At 38.9% G+C, this 20,190-nt stretch overlaps 1 protein-coding gene across 1 annotated transcript; it reads right to left on the bottom strand.

Annotated features, from left to right (window-relative positions):
- Positions 1–425: 425 nt before the first annotated feature.
- On the bottom strand, positions 426–1,352 carry LOC105086780 (keratin-associated protein 11-1). Its single transcript, XM_010977359.3, has one exon. It carries the CDS (start codon positions 1,310–1,312, stop codon positions 821–823), a length of 492 nt encoding a protein of 163 aa, XP_010975661.1. The 5' UTR covers positions 1,313–1,352; the 3' UTR covers positions 426–820.
- Positions 1,353–20,190: the final 18,838 nt, after the last annotated feature.

Raw genomic sequence — 20,190 nt, forward strand, 5'->3', positions numbered from 1 at the left:
CCATCCTTCCTCCTTCTCCCTGCATCTCATCTGATCACGGAGGGAACCTCTGCAAAGTTTTCCACTGTGGTCCTCTGATGAAGTAAGACTCTGAACCTCTCTAACTGAATCCACTGCCTCGTACACTGTACAATTCCCCAAACAACTTGGTTTCTCAGATAACTTTTTTTTTGTCTTACATGGTCATTATTCTGTAAGCCCATAAAAAAATGGGGGAAAAGTAGAGGACTAGCCACTCCACTTGACTACAGGTTTAAAGACTCTCTAACCAGATAAAATATAAGATGATCCCTTGCTTGTAATAAAACACCATGACTGAACCCATACTCCATGCTCAGAAAATAAAATATCAGACCCTGATCAGCAAAGGATGATTTATAGATAGCAAAAATTCTTACAAATAAAGAACTCTATTGAGACACACATTTGCAATGCCAAGCAATGAAGGTTTATTGAGAAACACAGAGTGAGACAAGTTCCCTTTTTCAGAGGCACAAAAACAGAAGCCAGAAGCCAGACAAAGCAGAAAGGTCAAGACGTGCCAAAACCATTAGAGACTTGCGCGTGGGTGGTAAATTTCTGGAAACATCCAGAGGTATACGTGCCACCGGTGATCAAACCCTTAAAATAAGATTGGTGCTGGCCAGGAAACTCTTAGATGGCCAAAGGCAGCTTATTCAGGGCTGGCAGCCAGCAATCAGGCAGTTAGAATAGCAGTCAGCAATGAAGAATTCTTCAGGGACAGACAGCATGTTGGAAGATCCTGGAAACACAGCTGACAGGTCATAGAGGCTTGATTCGCTCACTGGCTCCTGCACACTTAGCAAGTTCTTCGGCAGCTGGACACGCAAGATTGCTGGTACGTCCTGGAGACCCCGCAGGCTGGCTGGCAGATGGTGGAGACTCCTCCCACTGGCCGGCAGACAGTGGAGACGCTTCTCACTGGTTGGCACACAGTAGAGATGCCGCCCAGGGGCCGACAGCCACTGGAGACAAAGGAGAGCGGCCGGCTGTAGGCAGTTGAGCAGGGATTAGAGACACAGTTGGTTTGTCGAGAGCAGGTCACCTGGACAGGGCTGGAAACACAAGAAGTTTGCTGGTAACACGTTGGCTGGCAAACAGTGGGCTCACAGCAGATCTCCTGACAGTGGTCCAGGAGCCAGGAGCCAGTTTGGAAGGAGCTGGGCAAATGGATGCCACTCAGGCAGTCAGCATCCTGGGTAGAAGCTGTGACAACAGGGGTCACGGGGACAGTGTATTGTCCCCCAATCAGCCTGGAAGAGCAATTCCTTGTGGAGCAGTTGTAGGACATGTTGCCAGACAGACAGATGTGGGTAACTCGCTGAAGCTAGCTCCTGGATTGCGAATGCCACCTCAGGCTCCTGAGTCTTTATATACCCTTGCTGGTGGGTGGGGCTCCCACCCTGGTCCTCCTGGCTTCTTTGGCTCAGACCAGCTTGCCTTAGAACATCTTGTGACTCTCCAGGTTAATTGCCTCTTGAGAAGACTTCAACCTCATAAAGGAAGTTTAGTAGTTTGGTAACTAAATCATAAGGCTTCCATACTGTACTTAGTCCCAGGATGAAGAAGGTTGGTTGACAGCTTCAAAGCTATTGGTCATCAGAGCCCACAATTCATCTCTCATTCATCTTGCTTGGATACAATGAGTGTCAATCTGACAGTAACGTCAAACATGCCCCCTTCCTACCATCTCTCCCTTCTGACCAGGACTAATTACACACCCACACCCTGTGTGGGTTTTGTCGGTACTTAGTATGTTTTAGGTGTAACTTAATCAATCACTCTTCCATATCTAACGGGGCTTCTAATGGACAAGGAACTTCCTTCAACATGCTTCAAGATGACAATGACAACACCTGTCAGGGAAAAGGGCACAAAGACATATCCAGAGTACAGTCTGGCTTAGAAAAATCAATCAGGTGATCGGAGCAAGATTCTCCCAGGAATGTCAAAGGGCAGTGGGACTCACCCTTTATGTTCAAGCAGCAAAGTGAATTGGAAGCTGATTAGGTGGGACGGCACTTGTAGCCAAGTCTCTTTCTAAATAAACTGAATGAGCTTTATTCTTAAAATTTTTAATCTGGGAACAGTGGATAAGAATGACTCATCAATATGCCAGTGGAACAGGCTTGGTTAATTTTTAAAATTATTATAATGCTAATTTGAAAGGGTACAGTGCCTTTCTCCCAAGATGCTCAGTATATTCAAAAGACTTCTATTTTCACACAAATACTTATAGAGAGGATGCACTTTTATCATAGACAAACCAAGGCCCGTCTACGTCACTGTCTCCATCAAGGATAAGGGGAGGAGAGGGTGGGAGGAAACAGGCCCTTAACCAATATTTCACAATGAATGGATGTGTAAACAGGGTGCTGTAAAATTTAATTATTCTTTTTATTCTCGGGGAAACCATAGAAGGATATCATTCTCCTTTTCTTCATCTCACTACGATATAGTCAATTCTGAACACCAGAATGGCGAATCCTTTCGATCCTCCCGTACACAACCATTTCAGTTGCAGCAAAATAATTCACTTCAACAAAGCTTGAGTGGTCGGTGATATTTCTACATCAAAACAGCTATAAGATCTGACTCATCTCATAAACTAGCTTACGCGGGGGTTAAAAATAAATAGACAAAAATGGATTTCCGTATATTTGAGGGCTACAGTAGACTACATTTTAAACATCCACAAAGCAAACAGCTTGATGTTGGAACTCAGCAGAGGTCCTTTTGTAAAATGCTTCATTCATCTCTATTCATTCCATTGAAGCCATGTTGGGAGCTCCCCACGGCTCTAATTGGAGGCTAATAACATGCCCCACAAGATGACGCTGTGCTGTGGGCAGTATTGAGATTCCCAGGGATCAGACCGCCTCTCCCTCGGTGACTCGCAGCGTGTTCTCAGGTATGGAGAAAAATTAACGAGATGACTACTTTCCGCAATGTTGTGACTCTGCACTTCCCACCGTGGGGAATGTCCCAGCTGGTGTTTGAAGGGCAGAGTCCCTGGTCCCCAGGGCTGGCTTGCTTGTTTGAAAATGAATGAGCAGTTTACAGGCTTCCAGGAGCCATGGATTCATAGGCTGCTGTGAAGAAGGACCTCAGCATGTGAATGACAAGCGACCAAAGTGAAAGGGCGAAGTCAGTAGCAGTGACCCGGGAGGAGTTTTCAGTGCCCACTGCCGTATTTCTGGAATAGCAGAGATTTTTATAGATCATTATTCTGCCTTGATTCCTCTTTTCCACTGAAATTTAAAAGTTACAAACAAAAAATTCTAGAAAATGTCTTTCATCTGCTTCGAAAGGAAAGAAAGTGAACATTCGTTGAGCCTCTTCCAGGCTTTGAGTTAGAGGCTTTACATACACCATCACAACTGAATGCTTCCAGCAACCCTCTGGACTAGGTATCATGTCACATGAAGAAACTGAAGTTCAGCGAGTCTGAATGGCTAGCCAAGGTCATGCAGCTTATATTTGAGTAAACTGAGATGCAAATAAAACTGTCATGAGCTGTCGACCTGCGCTGGGAATATTTAAACATGGTGAGATGCCCTCATTAAAGTTCAAGCAAAAATTTATTTTAAAAAAAAAATCAATCAATCAATGTTCCATTGATGACACTGCAAAGGCAGCAGTCTTTATTTCTATTCCAGCTCCATCAAGTAACAACAATAAAAATAAATGAAAGTTTAAAATAGGAAGTTACAAGGGCCGCTGCCTTTACACTTCATGTGCTTTTTCATCCCATATTCCTTTGACAATTTTTACTTCACTAGAATAAAATGCAAGGTCCCTACAACAAAGCAGGAAGAGACAGAGAGCCTTCAACAGCTTGGAGCTACAATTTGAAATTAAAATTACTTACAATGGCGACGCACACAGTTAATTCTTAGCAAACAACAGAGAAGTGGATTGATTTTTCAGATCTGGGTGGCAAGACCTTTCTGAGAAAAAACAGGATTCACAAACTTTGAACTCACTTTAAGATGAGATTTTGTAGTTTTCTTCCAGCCACGAACTAAGCAAAATCAATAGATTCTCTGAGCAATTAAATCTAAGGAATCTACTCAACAGAGTGCTTTCTGTTTAGCACCTGCAAAATGGCTGGCTTTCTGGGAAACAGAAAAGACTGGTGTCTTAAACTATCCAATGTAGAGTTAGGAAAGCTGCTTAATACTCTTGGACATTCCATACTTAAGAGCAAACACCTAGACTCTTCATTTGGATCGACTGTAAGATGCAAAAGTAAATAATCACTCACTGACAGCCATGTGAAGCTTGAAGAAACTCTACACAATCCTAAGTCTCTTATGTGGTTAAATGAAATCAATAAATCATCCTTTCATTGGAATGTGAGGAAAAATTACACTGCCAGCGGCTATCAGGACGTAGATATCTGCGATAGGAGACTTCAACTCAGCGAAAAGGTGTGTGAAGATTATTCTCGTGTCTGCAGGGCGTGAAGTGAGAGGTGGGAGTGATGAGGACAGACAAGGAGAGATTAGAGAAGTACTGAGCATTATCTCCATCCTTTGATGGGTAATTGGCCCTAGTTTCTATAGAACAATCTGAGCCTTATGCAATAATTACCGCAGACTGGAAATGAGCAGTTCATTCACTCGAAACTGAATCACAGAAATCACTTACAAGGCCAAGTGTTTGAGAGTAAAAGGAATTAAGCGTGCGTGGGAGGCCGAAGGTTTGAGATGCGGGAAGGATACTTTTTATCACCAAGTTGGTAATAATTGTTGACCAACGCCGGTTCAAAAAAAAAATCACTTCGTCTCATCCAATGCAGGAAGAGCGAACTCCCTGAAAAATTAATAAACATCAAATGAGATTTTTGTCATTCTGCCCTTTTTCAGGATGCTCAGACTCTCAAATGGAAGCTATTCATTATCTCTCAAAAAATAGAAAAAGGGAATTCAAACACATAAGTACAGAACATAACGGCTGCTTTAAAAATTAAATGTATCTTGGCTGAATTGTTCTGCCGTCTTTTTCCCCACACAGACCTCTGGGCTGAATCTCCAGAATCCTTATTAACCAAGACACGATAAACCCCCAATGGCGGAGTGATTTGCCCCACAAAACCGAACTGAAATTCATTTTCCAAGCTCTTTTCCAAAAGCATCCATCATAAGGAGGTTCGACTCTTTGGGGCTAGAGGGCACTACAGGGCAGAAAGCAGAAGGGAAAAGAAGCAACAAAGACCAGCAAAATGGTTGCTACTTTCAGGACTTGATACAGCGATCACCAGCTCCAGGACCTGTAGGAAAAGAAACCCCCCGAGGAGAATGTCAAGATGGAAAAATCCTCATCTGAACCACCATTCTCTTTTTCCTGGTGCCTGTTTTCAAATTCACATATTTTTTCATGGGAACCTTAATTGAGGATCCAAATTAGCGTGCTGTCAATAAAGGTGAGCAGAATCCCAAGTTTTGGAAACACCACAAACTCTCCCGCAGGACATCCCAGGTGTGGCTGGCATGTGCTCCGGTCTTTCAAGTAATTAGACTTGAACCCACTTGTGAGCAGACATGAGTAACGTTTATGTACGGGGCCTGAGAGAGAAGGCCCCAAGTCACTCAAGATGTATGACCCTTCCTTGATTCAGAATTATTCAGGGCTTACTTGGTACCCAGCAGGGTAAGGATGCTGGGAGCTGTGTAGGAGACGGGAAGTCTTGTCTTCGCATCACCTAGCTGATCTGTGCTTGTGCCCTTTCAGAACACAAGCCTTCTTGGTCTGGCCCGCCTCTCTGGGGGGTTTGGAGTGGAGCATTAGACCGGCACTATCTCAGGTTAGTGATTAGACTGTCAGAACTGGATCTTAAAGTCCTTAAACCGAATTCTCTCATCTGACTGATGAGAAACTGAATCTCAGAGAGGGAGCGTCTTTGCCAAGTGTATCAGACATGCTTGTGCACTAGTTCACAATTGCCTCATCCTGTCTCTTACTGCCTCCTCTTTGCACAGGCTTACGCCAGCTTCATGGTGGGGCATCCAGACACTGCTTCCTTCATTTGGGGGCCAGTCACCTTCCTTCTTACTTCCTGTTCTAGGTTTTCTCTGACGCCACAGCAAGGGACATCCACAATAACTGACTCTGCTTTCCTATATTCACTGCCCAGAAATGGGGCCTCGCTTGAGCAATGGGAAGTGCAAAGCCATGAATGAGTGCTTCCCGCTTTGGTAGAAACAATTTCACAAAGTCCTGTGGAACCGTGCACGAGGTGCTTGTGATGGAGGCTGACTCAGTTAAGCCTCTGGGGTGGCCTTCCCCTCTTCCCCTCTCCTTCATGTCACTTCTCCTTTGTTGCCTTCCCTGAAATAAAATTCCCAAACTGTCAGGAGTTCTGCTTTTAGTGAACTCCGAGTAAGACACCAGATTCCAAACACTTTCCATTTGAAAGAGTTAAGGAAAGTAGTCCTTCGAACCCCTTGTTCAAATCCTCCAAGGTACGTACATGCCTCTATCCATACAAGCCAAAGAAATGTCTTGTACACAAACTGAGCATCAAACAAGGAATATTTGCATTTTTAAAGCAATTTCTGAAATGACCAAATAAGACAGTCCTTAAACACAGCTAGAATGCAAGCAGATTTTTAAATTTCTTCCAAATAATGTCAATCATGCTGGTTTGGTTCCTCTACCTAGGCTAGTCCTAAGAGTTGATACCCCAAACACTAAAAGACTGAAAGATCTCACTGTCAATTTGATGTCACAGTTGTTTTCCAACATGAAGGATATTTTTTTCAACATGAGATGTACGCTAACTACGCGATGGGAGATAATTTTAGGCAGTAAGTGGTCAAAAACTTTTTAGTTTTAGTAGTCATGTATCTATTTTTAAATGTATTAATAAAATATGTCTAGGTTATACAAGCCATAATTTATGGGCATTGTTACATAGGATGAAGCTTAAGCAAGTTTTTTTTTGGTTTAAAAAGGGAATTAATATAAATAAAAGTATTAGTTGAATAATGAATTTAACACGAAATTATGGCAAAAAGTATCAGGATAAAAATCATGGCAATGGTTTAATAAATATTTAAGTGGTTTATGGTTTAATAAGTTGGTTTAATAGATACCTAAATAATACATTTTTTGAAGTATAGTCAGTTACAATGTGTCAACTTCTGGTGTCCCATCTTTCAACCTTTTAGTGTTTGGGGCATCAACTCTTAGGACTAGCCTAGGTAAAGGAAACAAATCAGCGTGACTAACATTACTTGGAAAAAATTTAAAAATCTGCTTACATTCTAGCTGTGTTTAATGTCCCAGCCATTTTTATATATACATATATTCATTTGCGTATTCTTCTTCATAAGTAATAAATATTTAAAGTGGTTTAGTAAATATTTTTTAAAGTTTAACTCATTTTAATTCAGAGAAAGTCACCATTTAACAACACCCCACTCACACATACGTATATAATCCAAAAGCCCCATTCCATCTTCTCCCCATCAATTACTTGTTACTTTGTAATAAATTACCCTAAAATTTAGCAGACAAAACAACCATTTATTATGCCCATGGGTTCTGTGGTTCAGGAATCTGGACAAAGAACATCACGACTGGTTTCTCTCTGCTGCAGGCTGCACGGAGGGGCGGGGGAACCTGGGGGCTGTGGTGCCTGAAGTATCATTTGTCCATGTGTCTGTCAGTGGAGACCTGCTATCAGTCGGGATACCTATGCCTGGCCCCCTCACGTGCACAGGGCTTCTCCAACATAGGGGCTGGTTCCAAGAGTGAGATCCCCAAAAGCGAGAATTAGGCAGAAGCCTTATTGCTTTTCCTGACCTAGGCTCCAGAATCACTCATCATCACTGTGGCCATACTCTGTTTTAAGGTATCACAAAGGCCCACGTCTGAAGGAAGGTGAAGTAAAGTATATTTTACTTCTTGGTGAAGCAGTGGCAAAATTCTAGGTGAGAATGTAGGACTGAAAATATAATATGAACATGAGATTAAAATTATTGTGTTCCCTGAGTTGCCAGGATACCAGAACCAGAAATCCCTAACATGGACTTAGAGGACCCTCAGAGAAAAATCTAAATTTCAAGTCTTATATTATTAGAAATATTCAAAGTAGGCAGACAGCTCATTATCCCCTGTGAATCCTCTGTGAAGGGGCTTCTTACAAGAATTAGTACCAATGTGATGATCTCAACAGCTCCCTCAAAACTCTCCAATCTGATAAGACTCTGACTTGGGGTACCATCAACTTACCTGCAGGTCTGTGCCCCAAATGCAATGCATCTGGCTAAAGATAATTCCCAGTACTTTTAAGTAGCCTCAGCCTCTCAGTAGTAATCTTTTCCTCTGATTTTATTTCGCATTAAACACTATGAAACTCCACAATCTATGGGCAACATATGAGTTCTACAACAGAGGGAGTAGTGAGACATATGGGAGCCCCAGGAGGTACTGGAAACTGAGAACTCTACCAGTCTCAGCCAGCCCTTTAAAGACTATGCAGTCTTATATTTTAGATGGAATTTTTTTTTTTTGCTATTTGTTGTGGATTGAAAATTCTGAAGGTGTAATTAATAGTGGAAGGATATCCAATAACAGTAGTAATGCTGAGAAGGGTGAATTGTTTCCAACTGCTAGACTGCCTTCTACCTTCTGCCTCAACTTTACATTCTAAGAGTTGGCTTCTTCTGGGTGTCTCTTTATTTAGGGTCAGGGTGAATCTGAACACAAACATCTTTTGTGTTTTAAGATGATGTGTCTTTCCCTGCAGACAACTTAGCCAAGGTCAGGAAGGTCACAGCTTAAGGCAAAGGGCCAGTCTTCTTAGAAGAATCACAGAACATTTCTTAGTCTGTGCCTTTCTGACCATGGTTATTTTTGATATTGAACTATGAGGTGACCCTAAAGCCAGAAATTGCTTTTGCTGAGTAACAAAAGAACTAAAGGTTGATAACATGACCCTACAAGAAAAAACTCAACTGGGCCTGATACTGAATTTCATCTTTCAATTCATCCCTTAACTTCAGTCTCCTTTTTCCCCTCATTATACCAACAGAGCCACCAAATTCTTTTTCTTTGCCCAGAAATCCACCGTGAGAGCCATAATAAAAAAATCACTTTTGGTTCTGAAGCTTTCAGATTTAGATATTATTATAAGAGAGGTACCAAAAAACCGAAGTGTTTCAAAAAAAAGAAATAGAAAATGAGCACCAAAGGGAAAAACAACAACAACAAAAAGCTAGGAAGAGCTAAAAAGAATGATTAATATGCAATTTGAGGGATGAAATTATGTTATATGTAATTTATGAATAAAAACTCATAGACATAGAATACAAACTTGTGGTTGCCAAGGGAGGAGGGTGGGAAGGGACAGACTGGGAGTTCAAAATTTGTAGATACTGACAGGCATATGCAGAATAGATAAACAAGATTATACTGTATAGCACAGGGAAATATATACAAGATCTTGTGGTAGCTCACAGCAAAAAAAAAATGTGACATTGAATATATGTATGTTCATGTATAACTGAAAAATTGTGCTCTACACTGGAATTTGACACAACATTGTAAAATGACTCTAAGTCAATTAAAAAAAAGTTAAAAAAAAAAAAAAAAGAATAGTAGTAGTCCGAAATAGGTAAATAACAAGGACCTACTGTATTGCACAGGGAATTATAGTCAATATCTTATAATAACCTATAATGGAAAAGGATACATACATACATACATACATACATACATACATACATGCATACAACTGAATCACTTTGCTGTATGTTTGAAATTAACATAACATTGTAAACTAACTATACTTCAATTTTTTTAATACTTTAAAAATAAATAAAGAGGGGTCTTATATGTAATGCATGTAAATATAAATTTGTGCTATACGATTTTTAGATGGCATGGAATAAGCTGAATACTGCACTGGGAAAAAAAAAGAAGAATTGTAGTCCTGAATTTAGTGCCATCCCAGAATCTGGAGCTATAAATCAGAAGATGGGCATGGTAATAGAAGCTAATGAGAATCAATCTGAAATGAAAGAGATAAAAATGAATGAAATATGCATACATCATCAGAAATAATCAACTTTTGAAAAGATGGCTTCTAAATGGATTTTTTTCCCAGACTAGATTGTCTTCTACATCTCAATACCCAGGCAAATGATAATTATCATTAGAGAACCTGCAGTCCCATTAATGGAAGCATGTCAAGGGTAATGTCATCTTTGCAGAAGGGCAGAGGCCTGCAGGGTATCTGATGAGCCAAGCAGATGTTCTCACTGTCCACTGGGCAAATGCATCTCCTTCACACATAATGAATATGTCATTAAGATTATCCAGCTCTCGAACTAGACTCTTCAAGTAGAATTCTGGTATCAATTTGGTTTCCCAGTTGGCCTAGCCTACTAGAAATACAATTCACTAAGTAAGTATCCAGCACAAATAAGCTAATTGGATTTCAATGTGAATTAAATGTCCACTCTTGTTTATACATCAGTCTCTTTAGAGTTCGGCTAACTTAACTCGGTTCTCCAGAGCCACCAACCCAAGTAAACTAACAAAATCAAAAGGCTCAACAGGCAAAACCAAGAGGTAGAGCCTGGTCCTCTGGCAGCTCTAATCAAAGTGCAGACCCCAGGCCCAATCTGGATAACTGATCTACCTCACTCAATGACTGAATCATTTCTCAGGCAGCAGATAGAGGTACACATGTCATTAACAGACCATTTCTAACATTACTTAGTGAAGTTCTGCTTCTTCAAGTACTTTTAGCAAATAGGATTCTTTCTTAAGTGGAATGTTTTAAGAGTAACAGAAGTTGGACTGACTGAATGACCTCTGTGTAAAGCAGCTTCCAACTTTTTAATTGTTCACTGTTGCATACTTAGATATTACACTCAATCGATTGAAATTTTTTGCATCTCCCACTGTACTTCCTACTGTTGCATAGTTTAAATGTCTTCCTCTGTAGTAACTGAAGTCATGTATCAGGAGCCACCAAAAATTGCCCTAGTCGTAGTCTTGCAATCTTCCATTTACACCTACTTCAGTGCTAGATTCAAAAGTCAGTTTGCCTAAAAAATCTTATGCCTCAGTGAGCTGCCAGGAAAAAACATACTGCAATTTCAGATTCATTTCAGCCAAGACACCATTTAAATAATTCATTAGAACAATTAATGCTCATTGCAAAACAGTTCTTCAAATAGATCTCCATTTACCTTGCTCATTTATTTATTAATTCCCCACCTTTATTAATGCATCACATTCAAGATGCATGTCAAAAGTTCCAGGAGCCCCCACCCAGCCACCCACCCACTTTCCCACTGACTCATTGCCTAACGAGAGGCTGCTCATTGAAACTCCCCCAGCCTGATCATCTGTAAAACAGTGTTAATGGGATCTGCTCCCACCCCAGGCAGCTGCAAGAACTGAGTTATGGTTTGCAGAATGCTTTGTGATTCACACATAATAGGCTCTACAAGGAGGCAGGCTGTCATTGAGCCTTACAAGCAGTTTTTATCCCAGTTATTTTAAAGCAAGGAGAGATGACTATCCTAAGCTTCCAAAAGGTACTAAAGTAGCGTGATGTTCTGGAGAATTTCCAAAACTCAACATGGGCGATTGCTGACTCAAGTTTGCTTCTTGAGGAATGGGAAATGTCATTCACAGCTAAGTGCAGGGAGGGGCCAAACAGGGAGAGACATAAAGGAAATTCTTGGCTCTGGGATCTGGGAATAAGAGAGTTTGCCACTTTCAAATGACCCACTGGGATCTGGCCCAATAGAATTACAGACGAAAAATCCTCCTGGTCTTCAGCCACCTGCCCAAATTTAACGTTGATTTTACACTTCCTAAAGTTGCAGCAATGATCTTCATGTCTTAGGGGTAAGTAAATTAAGAGTTAATCCTATTAGGTTTGTTCTTATGTTAGAGGGTATTAAAACTGAAAAACTAAATTCTAAATTGTACAAAGTGATGATGAAGTATCTATGCTGTACTTTTAATTTCCTACAAACATCTTAGAAGACTCTAGAGAAAGACATTATTCATAGCTCATAAAGTTACAATGTTTGACACCAACTATTAATTTTATTTAGCTGCATTGGACTTATTTTCACCTTTAAATTATAACTACACAGGGAAGAGTAAATTTTTTCCTGTTATCATTTGGTGGATTTCCATATTAAAAAGACTTCTGGGCACTCTTGGCACTGAAAATATCATAATAATAATTTAAATGATTAACATTCACCCCCTTCCAATTAAGAGAGTGCCTTAACTGCAATGATCCAGCAGTGAATGTCGATGTCTTGGCTATAATAGGCATACTGGGACTACAAGTTAGCAACAAGGAAAGAATGAAAAAAAATTTTTTATAACCACGGAAATTATTAAAAAAACTTTTAAATCAAGGAAGGGTAACCAGCACACTCAGGAGAACAACAGAACTACTGGAAAAATGCTGCAAATTCAAGCTTCTCAAAAGTCTTACCAGATTTCCATTACAGAAAACCCAATTATTGAGGTAATTTATGTAATTTAGATTAAGCAAGCAAAACACATTTATTATGTCAGTTTCCTGTGAAGATTACACATGAAAACTAGGCTCTAGGACTTAACCAGCTATGTGACCATGAGCATTCACCTCCCTAAGCCTCTATCCTTATCTGTAAATGGAAATGATGATAGGACCGGCCATATAGAGTCTGTGTAAGGGGACCCTTAGATACTCACTAAATAATTATTCCCCATTCCTCTTTCTCTTTTATTTAAGTCAAGGCTTTGTAGGGATCTGATTTTTCCCAAATAAAAATTTACAATTTATTTAAAATTATAGTCGATTCTTAACCACATATAACTTTTTACCTATATTTAAATAGCATGCAATTAATGAAATACAGAGCCCAAATGACTTGGAATTCTTACCAGTTACAATTCTACACTTGTAGATCATGAGTGGGACTCAAGATTCCAACACAAACCCCTCAGACTCCCTACTAGCTATAATTAAAGTGCTTTGGGACTATGATAGTCTTCATAGCTGTAGCCAAGAACAGCTCACCAGGTTGTCACTGGTCACCACGTGACGGGGTAAAGGTGGTCCTTCTAAACTTGAGAATGTAAAGCTCTGAAAGAGGATTTCTGAAGTGGTAAAAAAAAGTAATTCTTGACTTGGGGATTTTCAAACTCATCCATGCTAATTCCAATGACAGTGAAAAACAAACAAATGTCCCTAAGAAATATTGGTAGAGACCTTAAAGAAATGTCTTGTTTGCAAAACTGCTTTGATAGGCTCATGGCATTAGAGATGACTATTGTCAGCAGATGCCAAGGCAACAGAATGTGGAACTGCTCTGCCACCTGCACCAGAGAAACTGCTGGGGAGGGAAGGGGAAGGTGTAGAGAGAAAGGAGAGAGAAGCCACAGAGAGCACAGGTGGGAGAGACAGCAATGAGCCAATCCAGTACTGCAAGGCTGAGGTGTCTCCCTGAACAAGACCACAAAAATTCCTCCAAAGGCGGTGGTGTGAAGTGAGTATCTGTTTTCCCATTTGAAATTGTCAAATGTTGCTATATAAAGCCCTCTACTCACTTCCTCCCTCTGATACCTGTCAATGCTTCATACCTTGTGTGTGTGTGTGTGTATCTGTGTGCGTGTTTCACATCTGGCCAACTCAATGTTGACAAAATCAGCATGCATTGGATAATTCCCAAAACAATTCCTGGAAATAGGGACCCAGATTCAGGGGTGACAGGCGAATATAAGTCCTAGGAATACATTAAGACCTTGTATCTTTGGACTTCCACAAGGTCAAAGTGGAGTGATCATAGCTTGATACCAAGCAGCTGTTTGAATTTCTAATGCTTTAATTACTGAAGAAGCCGAGTTATTTGTTTGTTTATTGGTACAGTTCATTAGCTTTTGGTGAATTGTCTGCTTGCATCTGTGCCCAATTTTCTATTAAGGCATTCATTTTTTAGTTTATAATAGCCCTTTACATATTCAGCATATAAGCTCTTTGACAGAGGTTTGTGATTTTTTTTTCCTCTTTGGCTCTTATATTTAATTTGGATTATTGTATTGTCGATATTCATTTATGAACTATTTTTTCTAGTTTCTACCTTTATTCTTATGTTTAAACAGACCTTCCACACTCCAAAATGTTCATCCATATTTCCTACTAGTTTTGTAATAAATCTTGAACATGTAACTCTATCATCTTTCTAGAATTTAACTTGCTATAAGTTCATGTTGAGACTATGTTTATAAATGAGATTGGGTTTTGGCTTTCTGTTTTGTAGTTTCATAACCAAGTTTGGGTAATATTAGTTTGTAAAATAATGTCAGCCCTTTGTGTGCCATGACACAGGTCATTCATTGGTCACAACACTGATCTGCGTTCTTACTTGTCCTTAACAGAGTGAGAGGGCCTACCAGCTCAGTATTCTGGGCCCAAAGCATTTTCAGGAAGTAATTTTTGACAAACATTTTCAATATTTAGCTCAATCATTTGTTCACATGCTGAGATTTTATTTTTCCCTCTTATTGAAACCCTTTTTATAATTTATATTCCCTCCTAGTCCTCCATTTTTTTAGATTTTAAAATTATTTAGGGTAGAGCTGTAAATAACATTTGCTTATAATTTTTAATTTTTTAATATCTGTCATTCCCTTTTTTATCTAGGCATCAATTATTTTCTTTGTGTTTTCTAACTTCATTAATTTTTTCATAATTTCTCCATTCTCCTTTAAAGTTCCAATTTGTTATTTTTTATCTAATTCTTTAGCTGTGTACTATCTTTTATTCTTATCCTTTTTTATAGAAAAATAGCTCAATATATATCTAATAAATCATCTGCATTTATTATATTATTCAGATATGTCTTTGGCATTTATTTATTTCCTATTTTATCTGTCAAATACTGAAAAAGTCATATTAAATTCTGTCAGTTCTATTGTATTTTTAAGTTGTTCTTGAACTTCTAACACTTTGCTTTTTAAATATATGCTGTTTTTTAGTTTGGAGCATAAAAATGTACTGCACTTTTTAAAAATATCATGGACCTTCTTTGTCCTATTTAATGATTACATGGAGTCAAACGTTCAGAAATAACAGAAGTAAAACCAATGAATCACCAAAGCAATAATTAGCAAACTTTTATTGTGCACACACCAAAAAGTTTTCAAACCAGGAGCACTCAAACCAAAACACAGAGGCTCAGGGGTATATTGTTATCAAGCAGCTTCTATAGTAAGTTTACATTCTTCACAGGGATTGGTTACAATATTAGAATTTTCTTAAATAATAGGCATTTGGTTAATGGTTACGTCATGTCAACCTTGGGAAACAGTTCAAGTTTTGCTTTTGATTTCCGGAAGCGTAGCAAGAAATGCCCCAGGTCAAGTTAGTCTTGCAAAGTAAGCTAAATTAAACTTCATTTGTATGACTAAACTGGTTTTGTCTGCCCAGGGAATTTGCAAAGCTGGTCTCCACTTGTTTTTTATTTTAACAATGATGTCTCCTAGTTGTTTAATGTTACTGCTGTAACTCCAGTTGTTTTGTTTGTTTTTTGTTTATGTAGATTTTCCTACCCTTTCACCTTTAACCTTTCAGAATTGTTTCATTTTCTGATTATCCATGGTAAGAAGCTCTCACTCAGATATCGCTTTGGCCCAGTCCTAAGTCAAAACCTTTTAATAAAGGATACCATAGTCACAGTTATTCCATGTATTTGCATTTACTTTTATCCCATTTTAAGGCTCCTATTTTAAGCTTCCTTGCTGTTTTCTTTTTACCATTATTTTGAGGTATAAATTATGTTCAATTTATTTTTTCAACCATGCATCTTGTTTTCAATTCTGTATGTCATCACCTTGTAAATTATTTAAAGACATGCCTCTATACAAGCTAAGAACTGCAAATAACTCAAAAGTTCATCAATAGTAGAAAATATTAGTAAAGTGTATAAATGACAATAAACTTGTATAAAGTAATAAAAGCAAATAAACTAAACTGTGTCAACAAACCTGAATGATACAAACTGTTGAACCATAAAAGCAAAACAGAAAATAATGTATATATTCTATATTAAGTTTAAAAGCAGGCAAAGGCAAACCATATTGTTATCCAAAGGCAACAGAAGTTAGGACCGGGGGCAATTAGTGGGGAAGGATGGAACTGTGATCAGAGAGGAACAAAGAAGGTTTCTGGGAAGCTGGGATAAGGCTCTTTCTTCACTTCAGTGGTAGCTATACTGCTGTCACTTTGTAATTACGCACGAATTTCTACACATCCATTGTGTGCACCATTCTAATAGAATGTTTTATCTCACAATGAAAAAAAGTCACACGTAACTATATTTTTTTAATTATGTCAGAAAAGGCATATCTATTTATTCTCTTCCATGTAACTTAAAAACATTTCTATTTCTACCTGTACCCTACCCTGACCTCCTATGTTCTGTTTTTTGTTAGTATGACTTTTTTTTTATTTTTTATCGCCTTTCAATACTATTTATGACCTATTCAATTGATTTTATACTATAATCAGAATAATCCTTTAGATTCCATTTTATTTCAGATTTTTTCAATATTTACTATTAGTTATTTTTTTAATAAAACAGCCCCATTCTAAATTTGGATTTTGCTTTCTTTTTTATCATTTTAAAAATCTCTCATGGAGAGGAGAGTATGCCTCAGTGGTAGAGTGTGTGCTTAGCATGCACGAGGTCCTGTGTTCAATCCCCAGTACCTCTGTTAAAAATAAATAAACAAATAAAAATAAACCTAATTACCTCCCCAACCCCAGAAAATTAAAATAAAATAAATTTCTTTAAATCTCTCATGGCTTAAAATGAGTATATTATTAGTAGAATACTTTTTTAGACAATATCTGAACATGCACTTCAACTGCATTCTTATGTAAATGAATAGTCAGGTAAAAAATTCTAAGGAATATTTCTTCCTCAAAAGTCTGAAAGTCTAGACCCATTTATTCTTGCAGTCAGTATTTCAGAGGAAGACTCAGAATGTAAGGTCATTCAAGACACCACCATCCTTCTGTTACATCCCCAGGATACATGGACCATGTATATCATCCTCTTTCTCATCAATTTCATCCTTTTATCCTCGTCATCTGAATTCTGGAAAAGCTTCTCAAATTTGTCTTCCACATTAGGATTCCTTGCATCATAGAAAAAGCTTTTTGATTTTAATCCTTCTAATGCAAATTTTAGTCCTTCTCATGCAGATTTTAAATGGGCTATTACTTTTTAGTTCCCATTCTTCTTTCCCTACCTCATCCAACTCAGGTTGAATTTCTATGCTCTCTGTCTCCTAGCTAGCTCCTCGTTTACCTCTGTCTCTTATTTTATTATCTCATGCTTCAGCTCCACATTTTCCAGAGTTTCACTGAAAGCACAAAGAGCCTATTCGAAATTTGTTCTCTTTCCTATGGTTATTATTATTATTAGAAATAAGACTTCTGCATCATCTTCCTTTCAGGACACACACTATTTGCTTTGTCCCACACTGAGCTGTTCCGCTGTGGTACATCCATATTTAATGAGGTTGGCTTATACCCTTTGGTTTCCCCTCACTGACTTTTACATTTCTCTTAAAATTTTCTTTGTAGACCTTAAGCAGCAAGGTTGCATGTGTAGCTGGCTGTCCCAGAGATGGAGGAATTGGAGAAAGAATTCTTTCTGGTGACCCACTCTACTAAAGATCGGCTTTTGGTTTTTTCTTCTCTTCAGTTCACTTGTAATGCCAGGTTCATGGAAAATCTTATCCAATCTGCTTCCCCAGGCTGCTGCTGATTTACCACATCAGACAGAAAACTAAGCATGTCTCGAAGAAATCTCACCTCACTGCCAGCTTTCTTCTTGATGTGAATCCTACGTGAACTTTAAGGTCTCCTAATACAGTGCTTCCATCTGCTCTGGATTCACATCCAGGAACAGGCATCGGGTAGTCACCCTGGGCTTTCTCTGAGGTCCACCATGGCCTGCAGGGCCCGCCCTCCAGACTAGCCACCAGTGGAGCATCTCTGAAAGCATCAGTCAACTCTGTGTCCTCCTTGCCTTGCTTCATTTTGAAAAAATCTGCATTAAATGTAAAAGAAATTATTCACTGTTCCCAGTTTTTTTTTAGCAACTCCTTTCCATAATTTGCAAATAGTGATGTCTGCTTCCTGTTATTTTGTATTTTCTTCCGTTATTTCTAAGATGATTTGAGATAGAAGTGGTGTCTTGTGCAAATTACCACAGCCCTTATTACTGATGCGAAGGTCATAATATGAATACTGTCAAACTAACCAATGAGCTAGAAATCCCAAAATTTTCCAAGTGGATCAGCCTTGAGAAAAGCAAAGAGAGGGGTAAAGAGAACAGAACGCCTTTAAGAATTGCACTCTTGGTGAGTCTCAAATATCACATCTGTCATTTGGGCAAGCCATCTTATTCAGTCTGCTTTTAGCTCAATTTTTCAGGTGAGTCACCTCAAAACCATGCTGCAAAATGGCCCAGTTGCAGCAGGGAGCAATGAAGCTTCCCAGAATCTTGTGAAATACCGTGATTTGTGAGCAGAACCTCCCAAACAATATTTCTCAGGGTTATTTAAAGCTTTTGCTTTTCCTTTCTCCCTAATAATGTTAACTCAGATGAGTACATGGAGCTTCATAATGCTAATCTAGAAAAAAAGAAAATATATTATTATTATTATTATTATTATTATTAATTAAATAAGAATCCACTTATAGAAACAACATTTGCATTGTGTTCCATATTACACTGTCGAAGCATCAAGGTGGAATGAAACATTGTTCTTAAAGTCAGAAATCTTTGTCTTTTTTTTAATTGAATGAAAGATTCTTTAAATTGCTTTACAATTTTCAGAAATTTCACACACATGATTTCATATAATCCCATAATAACCCTTCTTTTCCCCATCCCTATATCGCTCCTCCCTCCTTCCCTCTCCCCACTGATAATCACTTGTTTGTTCTTTATATCTGTGAGTCTGGATTTTTGTTTGTTTGTTTGTTTGTTTGTTTTATCCACTAGTTTGTTGTATTTTTTAGATTCTACATATAAGTGATATCATAGTGTCTGTCTTTCTCTGTCTGACTTAAAGTCAGAAATCTTAGAATGTATATAATCTGAGGTTCCCCCATAACTCACTGAACAAGATGAAATAATTATTTAGCAACTAGAATGATAGACACTTCTTAAGGTGAGAAGTTTTTCCTGGTGGTTTTCTCTTTCCATTAAGTGAGGACGTATCTGACCAGTCATCAAAGGGTAGAGCACATGGAACACAAAAGAGGAACAGCCACATTCAACCTCTCCATGCCCCTCGGCTGACGAAGGAGTCTACGTCAGAGTCTGTGTGGAGGAAATTGCTGTCCCCAAGCTATAGCTTTGGTCCCTCGTCACCTGACTCTACACCTGTTGCCCCCTGAATCCAGGACTCAGCTGCAGGTGAGAAGGGGCTAAATAAGCCCCTCCGCCTTACATCCCTGTATTTCCAAGTGATCAAGTTTCAAATGTGTTGAAATTCCCTACTCACCAACTCTGACCATCAATTAAGTAAAATGAATAACTTTGGGAAGTGTTTCATCACCAATTCAGCCAAAAACATAGATGTTAACAGTACCACCTTCAGTTATCTACAATCATGGTATATAAACATTTATAAACATTTATTTCATAAACATTTATTTCACCTACAAGCCTGTGTTGTTGATTCAGGTTGGATTCAACTGAGCAGTTTTGGCCTCAGCTAGGCTTACTCTCAAGTTTGGGAGCAGCTGGTTGTTGGCTGATCTAGGATGGCTGGGGTGCCTGGCACAACTCAACTCTGCTCTATGTGTCTTTTCTTTCAGCAGGCCAGCCAGACATCTACTCATAACTATCACAGAGGAGCAAGAGAATAAGCAAAAATAGCACAAACTTGGCCTCTGCTTGGGGGGTCGCATTTGTTAACATACCATTGTCCAAGGCAAGTCACGTGCTGAGCCCAGAGTCAAGGGGTGGAATAGAACAAATTCCCAACCTAGAGCAAGACAAAGGGAGTGGGTACTGGGAGGGATATAGAATGGAGAACAACCGTTAATGCAAGCAAGCTAATGTACTCCTTTAATGCCAGTGTGTCTCCTCTTTAAACCAAGGCGATCCT

Source organism: Camelus dromedarius, chromosome 2, assembly GCF_036321535.1.
Source record: "Camelus dromedarius isolate mCamDro1 chromosome 2, mCamDro1.pat, whole genome shotgun sequence".
In the NCBI taxonomy this organism is placed as follows: Eukaryota; Metazoa; Chordata; class Mammalia; order Artiodactyla; family Camelidae; genus Camelus; species Camelus dromedarius.

Excerpts from the sequence above, each read along its gene's own strand:
- LOC105086780 (XM_010977359.3), bottom strand. The coding sequence starts at position 1,312 with ATGTCCTACAACTGCTCCACAAGGAATTGCTCTTCCAGGCTGATTGGG.